The sequence below is a fragment of the Zosterops lateralis genome (genome assembly GCF_965231275.1).
Source record: "Zosterops lateralis genome assembly, chromosome: 3".
In the NCBI taxonomy this organism is placed as follows: Eukaryota; Metazoa; Chordata; class Aves; order Passeriformes; family Zosteropidae; genus Zosterops; species Zosterops lateralis.
In genome coordinates, this window is record NC_139764.1 from 30,224,572 (window position 1) to 30,240,168 (window position 15,597).

The 15,597-nt window shown below is 37.0% G+C and overlaps 1 protein-coding gene across 1 annotated transcript in view; it reads right to left on the reverse strand.

Annotated features, from left to right (window-relative positions):
* PRKCE (protein kinase C epsilon) overlaps positions 1 to 15,597 on the reverse strand; it is a 283,512-nt gene that overhangs the window by 179,366 nt on the left and 88,549 nt on the right. Inside the window, exon 2 of the mRNA XM_083855960.1 lies at positions 4,890 to 4,953. Coding sequence (XP_083712086.1) covers positions 4,890 to 4,953 — 64 coding nt within the window. The remainder of the gene's footprint in view (positions 1 to 4,889; positions 4,954 to 15,597) is intronic.

Sequence of the window (15,597 nt, forward strand, 5' to 3'; positions counted from 1 at the left end):
AGGCAGGGCACAAGCTGTTAAATATAGAAGCACCTGTCTTTCAGTACATATAAAACTGACTTTGCTGAAAATGTTTTTTAATCATTCCTCAGGCAATTTACCTCTCTTACCCACTTGCTGGCCATCTGTTACTCCAGTTTGTAAATCAAATCATTGTGTCATTGTATTAGCCAAGTTTTAAACTTTAGCCTGCATTTGGATCTTAATCAGCTACACTGGAGCTCGTAAGTACTTCTCAAATAATTCAAAAAAACCTTGACTTACAAAGCTCTATAAGAGCTACAAGAAAAATATGAAAAAATTTGGCAGTAAAGTCACTGCCAAAGAATGTCGATAAAACAGTCAGTGAGTGCACTTCAGTATAGACATACTGCATACCCCAGAGAAACATGAATTAATATAGAAAATCAATATGACCTTGCACAACAAGCAGCACTGAAAAAATTAATAAGGCAGCAAGTCTTGCAGAGCCTCCTGTTCACTGACAGACTGATACATAGACACAGCCTTCCCCATAGCCCAGGCAGAAGTTCAAGATACAAGACTAAAAACCTGTGCATTAGATCCAGTTTGCAAAGTAAGAGAATAAATACAATGGATCTTTTCCAAGCTAATTCCTTTTTACAAACACCAGACCACTATAAATATTGTTTTTCTTCTAAGTGCATACATAAAGGGGAGTCACCAAATGTTTACTTAATAGCAGAATTGACTGATTACATGTTTTGCAAGACAGACAAACTATTCTGGTAGAATAACAACTGCAGCCACCCACATTTTGATTTGGTGTCCCAAAAGCAAGGTATCAGAAATGCTTAAACATGGTATGTGTTTGCATATGGCACAGTACATATCTATGCACCAAATTATGTTAATGTATATGTTAGAAATCTATGTAACAAATTCCAATTCATACTGTGCGTCAGATTTCAAGAAGTCACACTTGTTTATTTGACCAAAGGAATTGTTTTTGAAATATCCCTTAAAGTTTTTGGGCAGGCAGTTCCTTAAACACTTAAAAACACTAAAAGAAACCCAACCAAACTATTAAAATTATTTTAAAAAATTATAAATAGAACTTTACTGATTAACTGTTGCAGTTAACTGTTACAGAATAACTGTTGCATTTACTTTAGGCTGTGAATAGACACCTCAGTGCATATCTATATTTGGGAAGGTTCCACTGACGCAGCTGCTTCCATTCACAGAAAACAAATATAGATTTACTCTAAATGCAGAGACCTATTTTAAATAAAGTAAATCTACAGAAGGTAAATAACTCTGCAGATCAATTTTGGCAAAGAAAGTGTAAAGACATGACTCACAGGTGTTACAGAAATACTGCTTACATAGGTTCAAATGGAGAATTAAAAAGACTTTATTTAAAGAGCTGTTTTCTCACTCTCTGCCTATGTCAACATCACCAAAATGGTAAACTATTTTGCAGAACTGATTTGGAAGCACAATATGGAAACCTTCACGCTTGAGCATAAAAATTTAAATTTTAACTTTTGAGAACATCACCTTCTCTGTGACAAGCAGTTTATTTAGCATTTTCTTTCAGTATGTGGGCTGGACAGTTCCTACTACAGAATTTACAGAAGATTGCTAAAATAAAGAGTTACTCACCATCCCTATCAGTACAGAAGTAAACACTCAGAAACTATAAGGAGGCTCCAAAAGAAGATTAGTGTAAAAAAGTGATGATAAAAACACTCCTCTTGTGTTTGTTGTTGTTCTTATAAGGGCTTTTATGTAGCTTGCTTTCCACTTCTCAGACTTTAGCTTTTCTGTTTTCCAATCTTTTTCTGCTGTAAAGAACTGAATGGAAGCAAGTTCAAGATTTTTTTTTTTTTTTTTCAGAACAAATCTAAATTCACTGAAATCTGAATAATCCATTGGAAACTTCAAGTAGCAAAGCCAGCAACTCTACTGTTCTTTCTATAGCTCGATGTAAAAATATCGATCAGATGCTGATACTGGTCTCTCAACAAATCTGTCTCTGCTTTGGGACAGGCAGAAGTACTCTTTACCTGCCTGTAAACAGATTTCCATCTGTTCTGCACACCTAAGCCACACAAGTCCATGAATGATTCAGTTTAGACATGGGGGGGGAGGAGAAACAGTGTGCTTTTGTTGAGGAAGTCAGCTTATAACAATGAACTGTTTTCATTGTTTTGCCATACAAATGCAAATGGTGCAGATAGATAAGCAATCTGGCAGCTGGGACTAAGTGGAAATTGGATTTTAAGAGGTATATGGTAACAACATAAGCTTACTTTCAATTTATATACCAATTTACTCACATAAGGGCTCACTTGGAAAATTAGGACTTTTACCTTTTAGAGGCAGTACAGTAGAGAACAATGCTCTTTGTTCATAATAATGGTTTGAACTAATCTTAAGTCAATTATACCAAAAGAGGACTTGGATATCTGTCTGACAAAGCTTTTAGGAGTGCCAGATAACTGAAGCTACATTACTGACTTTTGGTAACTAGAAACCTGCTTATATCACATAGGAGAAACAAGTCCAATTTTCAGTACACAGCATTATAAGACAAGAGTGGTTGGTGAGTATACAGTACAATTTTGGAGGTAAAAAGAAACATGCAACTTGATTGCTTCCTCCAGTTAAAATAGTTGCTATGAGTATTTCTGTTTTCATAAATTGCCAATTTCCCCCCTCCAAAATTCCAGGTGAAATAGTGATACCTATTTGTGCATCATGAAAAGAATACTATGTACTCTTGTTATTCACAGTGATGACTGGAGTACAAAAAAACAAGATCCTGGTTCAGAAATTTGGTCAGGAGAAGCAATCATTTCAATCAACCCTGGCCACTCAAAAGCGATGCACCTAGTATAACTTCATACTCCTTTAATATTCAAGAAATACAGATCAACTATAATGAACTGGCCAATTGAAATTCATAAAATACCTCTCAGATACATTATCTTTATTTACATATATATGTACATGTGCATAAAATGAAAGAGGCATTTTTGAAACATGTAGAATAAGCTACTTCCCATGTGGTCTAAGTGTTTCTGTTCACTACACAAGGATGCACACAGTTGTTACGTTAAACTAGGCACTTCAATAACATAACTAAATAGCCAAAATTATTTAGGCCACAGTCCTAATAAAACAATCCAATAATAGGATTTCATAGTATTACTAACGACACTATCAAAATGGCTTACAAACAGTTCTACAAACCTTGTCTGCTTTGCTTTGTGAATAAAACTGGAACCCTCCTAGACAATTTCGCAATACTTCTACACAACACTTTTTTACAGTTATTTAATTGCCTGGGAAAGCTCAAAAAGTATACCAGTTCTATTACATTTTGTAAGTTTACCAACTTCTCTAATTTCTACCAAATTCACGTCAGCCAAATCCTCTTGGTCTTCCTGAGGGCTTCCCACAAGCATTTCATAAGCTGTTTTCCTCACTAGCCTGTTTCCATTTGTGTGCTCCCCTCCAATGCTACTGTAGTGACACGAATTTCTTTCCAAGCACCTTTCATGTGTCACAGGGTAATGCACCACATAATAAAGGAGACATTAGGATAACCATTCTTTTCCTTTCCTGTGTAGAAGGTCAGAGAGTTTTACACAACTTTTGAAGAAGCACATAACACACCATTCTTCCTCCCCTTGGACAGTCTGACATACTTGATTAAATGCATCTGGGGATGAAACAGTAACAGCAGGCTCAGCTGGGCGTCAATTAGCTATCAGTGGAAGGTTAGAAGAACATCTACCTGCCCTATGACAGAATGACACCAATGCCTTTAACCACATTTCAGATGATCATTGTCATGCCAGTCAGAAAGATATGTGGAAACTACTATCTAATTGGTATTTTCTTCAATGTGCAGGAAGAAAAAGTGGTAAAGCATATCGTGTAGGTATGTGGGTAAAAAAGAGGCTATAAGATAAAGTTTGTTTTTAAAATTCAGGATTTATAGCAATGTGTGTTTTTGAAAGCTACTGCTAGTAGCTGGTCAGAGTGCAGCAATTCATTACAAAGAAGAGGAAGATAAACATGCTCTTCTGCTATTTCTCCACTGTGCCAGGCAAAATAATTTCATTTCATACAGTTTTAGTTTCAGCTCCTGTCAGGGCTCATGTGAATCTTCTTCATGTACTGTGAACTGACGATAACCTCATTTAACTGAACTCCATGAGCTACTGGGGGAAGCTGATCAAAGCTGATTGCTGGACACAACTTAAGATAATCAATCATCTAGGCCATTTTGGCAGATCAGGCTGACACCAAGTGCATGACTAAGACACACAGATTTGTTTCTCTATAAATTATCTTATTCCTACCATATATCACTTGACTCTGTTTAAAGTAAGTAGCAGAAAATTATTTTTAGAATTTTTCTTAAGAATGTAATAGATACTTCTCTTCCATATTGGGGGCTTTTTCCAACATGTAACTGCTGTGTCAAAAAAATGAAAACACCTCATATAATTACAATGTTCTGATTATTCCTTTACTTGAAATGGAAAAAAACCAAATATTAGAATAATTTAAAAAGCAAATAAACTCCCGTCTCTCATCTTTGACATCTTATCCTTTCTACCTACACAATGGTTAGTATTCCTCCAAAAATTAAAGAACTAGGAAGTTTCCTTCAGAAATCAATACTAATAAAATCTGGTAATTTTAGCTGGTATTGTTACCATCAGTGATTAACAAGGTAAGATGAAGAGCAACTGCTTATTGACTCAAAGGCAGAGAACAAAAGGTGTTCATTTTAACTTAAGCTTATACAGATTTGATGATATTAGCACACACTTCTTTCAACACTTGCAGAGACTCGTGGAGATTCCATTCACAAAAGAATAAGATAAAATATTGAAAGTCCCTACCTTCACCTGACGATCCTGAAAGGTCTATGATGACATACACTCTCCCTTCTGGCTCCAAGTCAATCTGTAATCAAGAAGAGAAAAAGAAAAAAAAAAAAAATCAAATTTAGAATCGTTCCCAAAGCAAGTGACTGCACATTCAGGAAACAAGAAGTTTCCAAACTTCACGAAATCAAGGTGTAGGCAGGACACATTCTCTACCAACAGAGCCTACTTTTGCAAAGAGGTGTTGAGGACCCTGCACCTTCACTGGAATAAAAAAGAAGTAAGCATGCTTGGAAAGTTTGAGCTCAGTGAATTTTACATCTCATATATATAATGTACTGTTCTGATCATATATTTGCACCACTATTTTTAAGAAAGCCAAAAAGTGCCACAATTGAGCAACTTTTTAACTGTAATTTATACTGAACCCAGATATGCAAATGTGGAAAACAACACTGACAGCAAGACAGATCAGCTCTGGTCACAGAATGAGGGAAATGAACACACACAGCTCATACAGCCGGTTAACACGTGTTTATAATACTCCTTTTGTATCGCCACTGGGAGAAAGAAATACATGCTTTATCCTCTTTTTTTGAAACACCGAATTTGTTTATTTCTGCACCATTCTGGTGGATTTTAAGCAGTCTTGACCCATGAGGAGATCACTTTCACTCAGCATGAAATACAGGTGCTCAGTATCAAGCTGCTGCACTTCCAAGATTTCACAGGGTGTGAGAATAAGCTCCAGTAAGTTTAGGCACCAGAATGAAGATCTTCCTGTATTTTATCACAAGTTTCATCAGCAAATCTAACTATTGCTGGATTTGGGTATCTTAATGGTATACAACAAATTAAAAACTATCCTTGCTGCCCCACATCTCTCAAAAATAAAACTGTAAATAAAATATTATGTAATCAGTAGCTTCTGCTGTAACATAGCAGTCACTGCCACATGATTTCAGGGACTAAGCGATGTGATGTTGTGCACGTTAATACTGTATTTTCAACCTATTTTAGTAGGAAAACCACACAGTTAAGACTGCAAGGGGCTTTGTCTTCCAGGACGTGTCCTGTTTCACACCACTGCAGGCAGGAGCAGGTGGTCAAGTAGGCACCAGGCAGGGATGTGTGTTCTGCTCTCACAGCAGAAACCCTGGAACTTGCACAATGCTTCTGCTGCTCTGAGGCAACCCCAGGCAGAGGTCACGGCTAGGAGCCGCGCTCTCCTCTCCCTCCTCATTGCAGCCTCCTCTGCCACAGCAGGGGAACATGGCCTGGCCTCCCCAGGCCAGCAAACGGCACTCAGCTGACCCTCTCCTGTCACAAGGGACACTGGGGTACAGCCCCAGGCCAGCAGGAGGTGAGAAGCAGGAGATCACCAACTCACACTAAGAACTTAGGAGACCAGCCTGTTGGTCTTCACAAATCAGCGTAAATAAGTGGACAGCAGAGCACCCCGGCTATGCCAGGCTTTGCCAGCCTACATTCAGTGGCTGGGAAAGCCCCACGGGGTTTTGTCTCCACTCTTCTCTCAGCACCTGAGAGGACTTTACAGGAGAGGTTTATCCCTCTCTTTCATGACATGGTTGCTGAATATACCAAGATGATGCAAGCTCCTCCTTCCACTGACCACTGTCCTTCAAGAGAGGGCTGGGAGAAGAGTTCACAGGTTCTGCTGATGTCATCAGACCAAGGGATCAAGAAAATTATCTCAGCAGCTGCATTGTAAATAGACCAGTCAGGAAACAGTGTTAACAAGGCCAGGGGTTATTCAAGGGAGAGGAAAATGAAAGCGTGGGTGTTGGGTTTTTTATAAATAATAGTGTTGAATATCCAAAAAATACATTTTTAAATATTCCTGAATTGTCAGCATGAGTTTTGTGAGGGAGTTTTTTCGGGATTTTTGGCTTTTTGTGTTTTGTTTTAAATAAAGCTGCTGATCTTGAAATACCGCTCCACTCCCTTTGCCATTTTTAAATAAGAAAAATATTAGAAGATCAGAAGCACAGGTGCATGGATAGACTTTGATGTCTATGCTGAGGGAGGCTTTTGAAAAACTGCTATAGCACTCAACAGATGGCTGTATTAAAGACAGACATGTCTAATGCTCTGTTTGTATCAGCACTATACACTGTTTGGTTAAGCTTTCAGTAAAATACTTTATGCAGTTCAAATCCCAGTGTGCACGCACACACAGAAACCCCCCAACATCATCCCCACAGAAAAATCAGGCATCTGGACAAGTTACTGACCACAATCACAAAGTCTCTGTTCTGCCCCTTTAATTACAAACAGCATTGGAAGCAACTCAGGAAAAAGACTGGAGGCCTGAAACCAAGTTTCCATTACCCAGCAAGTGGACTGTTTCAATTTACATTTTATTAGAAAAGATGCTTAGTGATTTTGAATTGGAAATTTTGCTGATGCTCTAAGAAAAATGAACTATTTATAAACTGAAGTCTCTTTTACAAAGAAAGCATGTTTCAGTCTTCATATGTTCTAATGCCAGTAAGATTGAAATGAATATATTATTTTTAGATTTTAGATATTTATGAAATACCCACATTTAATTTCAGTGAGTACTTGCACTGATAGTCTTATCCGTCATATGAATTAGTACCTTTGCCAGAAGCCAGCAGCTCAGCTGTCTCAGTTGACTTTACACATGAAATGAACACTCCAGCAAAAGCAGAAGACCCTAGACTGATAGAATCCATCTTTTCTTCTTAAGTCTTTCATGTATCAAGCCAAACAGAGGAAAAAAAGACTGATTCCATCTTATTTATTAAAAATGTCTAATTTAATGCCTAGAAACATAATGGCATAAGTACCTCCAAAATAGATGACTAGAATATGCACGTTTTTTCTTTTCAATCTGTGCATTAAGCTATACTTAGATACTGCAATGTCATTTTATAAAAAAGTAACAAAAGATGCATACAGCAAAATCTAAAGTTCCCATGCATTTTTGACAGAATGCCATGAAAGTTATCACATGTGAAATGCCCTTAGACATATGTAACCAGAAACAGAATGACTGGCCAAATTCAGCTGAATAGAACAGGCATCCTTGAATACAATGGAAATGGTTTGATCATGGCAATTCTGATTCTGATCCTTCTCTTTGACTAAAAATGCTTCTCTCTGAAAGCAGCCTAGCTTTTATACGTGCAGAGAGAACTTATGAGGGAACATCTAAAAAAGACATTACTGTTCAAAAGGAAACAGGGAACAAGGCAAGATGCAAACTAGGGATGGGACAGAGGAGTTGATACAAGAGCAGCTTTGATGTAAGCAAGACACATTGAAAAATACGTGCCTTGCACACATACACCGCATTTGCCACATGCAGCAAAAGATGTAACAACTGCCACTGAGCAAAATCTCTGATCACCAAAATATTTTAATCTGTTACTGACCCATGCTGTTGCTGTGACTTTTGTTGAAATACAATTTTAGCATGTGCAAGTAACATTAATTAAAAAGGTAATTTAAACAACTTCTATATTGTTCAAATAACAACATGTGGTAGCATACTGAGATGAGTACAATTGTTGCTGGAAAGCAGCACAGATAATCAAAAACTCCAGGCCTGAATAAAACCTATTAGTAGCCTGTTTCAGGGAACAAAAGGCAACCATCCATAAAACCAGACATACTTTCAGTGGAAAAAAAACCATGTTGAAACCAAGGCCAAGCTTCAGCATATTGAAGGCATTTATACAGTTTCACAGTCATTAATGGATTTTATTTTCAACACCCTTCTGAGACAGTTCCCCATATGCAAAATGGGATACTCCCAAAGGCACAAGCTAGATTAAATTACTTTCTGGCAAGTCATACAAGAAGCCTATGGCTAAACAAGAACTGAACTCTGGTCTCTGGAGGCCCAGACTGCCCAATGGACCACTGCTCCTATTCTTCAGTTAGGCTTCACTTTGTCAAGCAATATACATTCTGTCGTCCAGCAGTATCAAACACAACCAAAAACTTTCTTTAAACCTTTTTTTAGACAACTTTAATGGGTACAGACCCAGGATGCAATTTATTTTCTTTTTCATTCAGATAATACTCATCAGTAAAAAAAATACCAAACTAAAGTATGCTGAAATATTTCTCTGCAGCATTTTCAATGGATCATAATTAATCTGGAGTAATGCAAAATTTAATCAAACTATGCAGAATATTGTGAAAATGGTCCAGCTTTTCCTCAAGGTTTGTTTCTGCAAGTTTTTAACTCCTAAGTGTTCTGGAAAACTGAGCCCTATATTTGGCTAGAAGTTCATCATTTTCCTCCTCTCAGGTATAAGGCATTATTTCCCACCCCCAAAAATATAAAACTTGAAGAGAATTCTCATAGACAAAGATTTTCTAAGGAAACCAAATACACTCTAATCTTAAAAGGACGAGGAAGTTTAGAATATGCTACGGAAATATTTGTGTTGCACTGATGCATCATATTTGAATATGAATAACATTTTACGTACAGCCTGAATAATTCCATCAGCATTTGGGGGTGTTCTTTTCACTCCATTTGACAGCATCAGCACAGATTTTGCATACTCTATGGCACAAACTGAGACCATTTGTTGTAAGCAAATGACAAACCACTGTCTTCATGGCTCAGAGCCCCACTGCCATAGGGTTTCCTTTGGCATAACAGAGTCCATCAGGCACCTATGTTCCCACACAAGGATGCCACCTGAGATTTAGTGCACTGTAATTATTTAAAAGTCAACTTGTCTCAAGAGAAATTTAAGGACAGTCATTGACATAAATCCAGATCTGAAATAAAAAAATGAGTGGACAAATGCATTTTTCATTAGTGAAATTCCTAAAAGCAGAAAGGCTGAGTAAGTTTTACTCTGATTTTCCTTAGCTAGACAGTACATGAAACACAGCAAAACCTCTGCAAACCTAAAGCTGTTGAGGATTTTGGCAACAGTATAAACCTAAATGGACTGTATAAGCCACAGAAACAGAAAGAATTACATCACAAAACCTGCTTTGCACCTCTTCTTGTGATGTTCTAGGATTATCTGATATTTGGGTAGCTTAAAATATAAACCTCCAAGCACATGATCTGTCACTGCAGATGGTTATTTGATTGATGTCAGACCTGGGAAGTCAGTATGGTTTAACCCCTCCTGAGTGTAGCATAACAAAATTTCTTGTTGAATGCACAACTTCTCTGAAAGAAGAATGGAAGAGATTGTGTTTAAAGTGCTGATAGCTGCAAAGGCTGAAAGAGGGTGGTTCCTCTGTCTGTTGTTTTTAGAGGTATTTACCAGTTTTGGTAAATATTATTTCCATGAAAATGCATAAGAAAATCAGAACAGTTAGAATCTAATAGAAAATGACTGGAAAGTCTGTGCTGGTCTTTTGTTCTTTAGCCACAAGATTTTTGCGCTTCAATTCAAATATCTAACAGAGTACCTATCTTAATTTATTTAATAGAAAATAAAACATTAACAGTGATACTTTTCAATATAGCTAAAATGACTGCAGCCCAAGTAATTTAAAAACTTTCAAACCCACCATGATTATTGGAACAGAAGCTAACTCTTGACCAAAGGAACAGCCAGATGTATGATTAAACTTGAAAACTTGCCCCAGCATTTACACCTGAATTCCTATCAAGCTCATCTGTAATTAACAGGTTTGCAGTAAGCTCCATACAGTCAGCAAAATAGCTGAGCAAATGTTATTTAGTAATAAGTATCTGAAAATTAAGAATTTTACACATTACATCATTAATTACTTGAGTAAACTTGACTTTTAAAATAAATTACCTAGAAAACATACTGAGAAAACTTTCTTAGAATCTCCATTTATGTCCAGGATGTTTTTCACCCCACCAGGCTCTTGCTCTTCTGGCAAAGGCAGCAGGAAAATTTGGAGTCAGTGCACTACTACAATGTTTACGAATCTGCCTTTCATTATGAACATTACATATTTGATTATTATAATTAGAGAGAAACGTAACAGCTTGATGCATTGTAATTGACCACAGTGATATATATAAAGGATCAGAAATTTTGGCCACAGGGGTATTCTATCAATTATTTACTCATACTCAAAAGTCAACAAAAAACCATCAAACATCTTGTATGATCTACAGAAAACATCAAACACTTTTCAGTGACAGACACATGCACTGACATAATACAGAACAGCAGCTGCCAGGGAGAAACAAGATTCAGCTGAAATAACCCACAGTATTCAGAAACCAATCCTAAAACAAAAATCCTTCCATTACTTAAGAAAGCATGTACTGATGCTCAGTTGTGTCCTGAATCACATATGATATGATCTTGGTCTTTCACGATCTGTTGTGCCTAAAGCCTCCCAGACACCAAAGAAGGAGCATTTTTGAATGCACAGTGACATATACATATGTGTTTGAGCACTAGCACATCTGCTGTCAGAAGTAACATATTCATTTTTATGTATTAGAAGGACCAACAACTTTTACAGACCACTGTGCTGAGCCCAGGGTGTTCAGGGCTCATTTTCTTGTAGAATCCAGAAAGTGAACCTGGACAATTGGGGCAGAGCAGTAAAAACAACTGCAAAGGCATCAAGCGGCATCACCACATGGTCACTGGATAAACCCAAGTTTTTGAGTCCATGATCTGAAGCAAGGAAGAGATTGTCTTTACTTCTTTGAAAGCTTCAGAAGGTGGAGAGTATGTACAAGGTATTACCTATTATTGCATTTATTACCTATTATTGTATTTAAGAGTTTATAGATATAAACTGGTTAGGGTTTCTAAACACCTACAATCACAATTCACGACAAAGGAAATAAATCGATGAGAGAAATCTCTTCATGAACAGAAAAATAAGTCAATGACCTTAAGAGATAAGGCTGCCTAGACTAACCATTCCAGGCATTCTGCATGTGAACAGGTCAATGGAAACTCACTAGCATGAGTGTTCCAGACACAGGTGTGGGCTATTTGTTGGCTTATTTAGCCCAGTATAGTTATTCTGATGATGTAAATGTGTTCTATTATTAGCCTTACGAAGACAGGGGAATAAGCCAAAGTTATGTAGTATTTTTTCACTGTACTAAAACTGTCTCGACAGTAGAAATGGAGGTGGCATTATTTTAGCAATGGTAATGAAGATAAAATACAAAGAACCTACACAAGCCCATAGACAACGTGAAGTACAATGTGCAAGAGCTGTGTTTGGCTGAGCAACGCCCAACTAGACTTTTTGAGTGAACAGACAGTAAAACCACCTACTGAACAAAAGCCTTCATAAAGCCATTCTCTTGAAACATCTGCTAAATGTATTTCAAGAACGAAAAGAAACTCTTCTTTTCTGAGCAAAAACAGTTTCCCAGACAGATGGTTATTTGATTTAAGAATAAGGGAATTGCATTGTGTGGTAAGATCCATCCAGTAATTTCATCACAGCACTTTTCAAAATGTATTTCTTAATGCACTAGGTGCAGTGGCACTCTCCAAACCACAGGGAAATAATTAACTGTCACAAAGTATTTAAAACACGTTTGTTATCTTGGCTTACATGCATTTTTTTAAAGTTATGCTACAGAACTGCAACCAGAAGGGAAGTTACCTTACACCCAGAAATAAAACACTGAGCAGGGAGTCAGGACTGGTAGCACATAGTGGTTAGTCAATTACTACATGTTCAAAACTGATAAAGGCTATCAAATTATCTTACCACAGTACAGTTTCAGACAAGCACTTGCTCATATGCCAAAGACAAACTCATAGGTGGTACATTTGTTCAGTCTCACAAATCACCTAAACATGATAATATTTGAAGCCTTTCCTAAATTACTTGAACCAGATATTTGGAGTTTCTCCTAAATTACAATAATAGGTCCTCTGAGTAGACAACTTTCCAATGCTTTGCACAACCATCATGAAATATGTGTCTGTATAAAAGTAAGTACATGGATTGACTGGGAGGTTTTCCTGGCCAGATAAAACCATTTTGGTGGACTGAATACTTTTTCCTTAATTCTTTAAGTATTTCCCATATTTCCTGGTGTCTTTTAAGCAAGAATTTCTGCCTGAAGACTTACAGATTAAGATACCAAAGCAACACTCCTTATTTCCAGTAAAGGATACTGTCAAAATACTCCTTTCTTGCACTCTCCTCCTGCCATGTATACTCTGGGAACTCAAGGTAGTATACAGTAGGCAATATATATAGCATTTCTGTACAAAGAATAAAGGAAATAACTGTGCTGATTTTTAGATCTCAAATCAGGGAAATTAACAGCTGGAAGAGCCAAAACTTTGGTGTTACATATTCATTTTTTGTGAATTCAGTATGAATTAAAATTCTTCCTAAACAAGGTAAAATAATCTCCAAAGACAGGATAAAAATAAGTCCTAGAAGATGGTGGTATTAGATGATGTTAAGTTGCCCTTCAGTTTTTGTCCTGTTATTACTATTCTTGCCCTCAGTAAGAAAAAACTCCAAAAATCAAATCAAAACAAACAAACCCAAAACAAAACACCCAAACAAAACAAAAAAAAAAAAAAAAAAAAAAAAAAAAAAAAAAAAAATCCCTCAAAAACCCCAACAACATCCAAAAGATCCAAACAAAAGAACACCAAAAAACCCACCACAATTAAAAAAAATAAATCCAAAACCTACAAAAAAAAAGACAACTCTGGAACTTGCCTATGAATCAACTATTTCAAAACAAACATTGGGAACATCGATGACACCTGGTTTGAGTAAAGCTTTCATCTGCCTTAGAGCAAAGATCTTCCCGGATATTAGAAAATAAATATCTTATATATGAAACCTCAGCCCAAACTAGGCAGACACCTCAGTATTAGTCTCAGACCCTTTCCACAAGAGATTCACATTTTCAGTCTCTAAAACACTACTGTGCAATACCTTTCATCAACTTTTGAGACAAGTCCAACTGGACTTACAGTCTTCAATGAGCCAGTCTTCAATGAGCCAAGAATGCAGCAGGGAATTGAATCCACTTCAGTTCAGCTCTAGCTCAGGGTCAGTTGTAAGTAGAGCTGTGCTGGCTTTGTTTCAGCTAGCAACAAAACTCATATCTAGGTTTTGTTCCAATTAAAAAAACCCCAATATTTTAACAACCACTACTGTTTATGGCTGTGAATCCAGTTCAGCTCCCCAGGAAGAAAGGCAAAATGCCTTCCAGATAAGAAAGGCAAGCACGTTCAATGTACTCTCCACTTGCATTCACAACAGAAATTAAACCTCCATTAGGAAGTAAACAGCTTGAATCAATATGCTGCAAATGGACAAACTGTACTTCAACGACACTTGCTGGAACTTTTAAGTAGCTTGTTGATGTGCAACATCAGCATCGGCTTTGAGCCAGAGTGCATCAGCAGAGAGAAATAAAACTCTGCTGGGTAAATTTTTACTCTTCTCTCTTGCCAATTTGATTTAGATATGAATGAGAGTCCCTCTCTCCACAACCCTCAACTAAAGTGGCTGAAACTGCAGATGCAATTAGGATAGCCCTAGGGGTGTGCCCAGAGGTGCCTTTGATCTCAGAAACTGCCTACGAATGACTAAGTTATTTCCCTCAAATTTCCAGAAAATGAACACTATCTTCTTTTTAAAAAACACCTCTAGAAGCTATAAAGACTTTCCTGAAAATTCCCTAGCATCCAAGCTGCTCCTGTATCTCTGCAAAACTGGACTTTTAACACGACAAAATCTCTGACCTCCTTTTGCAGTTTACCTTAATGTACCTTTCATGAAATTTGGCTAGTAATCAACTTGTCAGCACTGCATCACCACACACAGCGATTGAGTTTTTGTTTCAAGTCTCACCCTGCCACCCAAAGCAGGTCACAGGGCTGGACTCTGTGACCTGCCCAGATGGTCAAACTGCTCCAAGGCAACGCCAAAGAGGGGCAGCTCCGTGGACTACTACTAGGCAAGAAACAAAGAACACTACTTCAAGAGAGCAGAACCAAAGAAAGCTGCAGAAATAAAATAATACAGGGTTTGAAACATCTTCAATTTAAAACCACACGTGAATGAGAGGAATAAAGGATGTAGGAAAGGAGACACAGGAACATGCAGAGACAAAAATTATATGTACAGCTCAGACGTGGCATGAAGTTGTCACAAGGAAACAAAAGAAAGTAAAATAATACTTCAAGAACAAAGCTAAGCTAAAATTACTCTAAAAATTATACTAACTGTTTTCTTTTGGAAATATTAACCTCTTTTAACCTCTTACAACCTCCTTATATCTGAGAATGCTTCTCATTACTATCTCAGCTGTGTCAGACAGCTTTATCTCAAACATAAGGGGCAAGTTTTTAAAAAGTAATAAATAAGTTTAAAACAGTTTTTAGATCAAGACAGCAAAACCATGCTGACTTACTTAAGAGGTTTGATTATTCATCTAGGGAGTTGAAAGCTTGTCATTTGTTAACAGAAAAAGTCTCTGTTCAGTTATCCTTGCAATTGATAATTTTAGTAACTTAAATGCAATTTTAAAAAATGTGTCTCCTACTTTCCCATTCAGGTTCACTACAGATAGATCTCTATTTTCAAGGAAAGAAATTGAAAAGCAAAAAGGGAATAAATTTGGGTTATAAAAGAGAGCAGATTACAAAAATATCATGAAAATATTTGTTCCCCAGTTACAAAAAAATTCCTCCACCAAACACAAAGATGAAATACACATGAATATACAAGCTTCAAAAATTACAGATCTGTG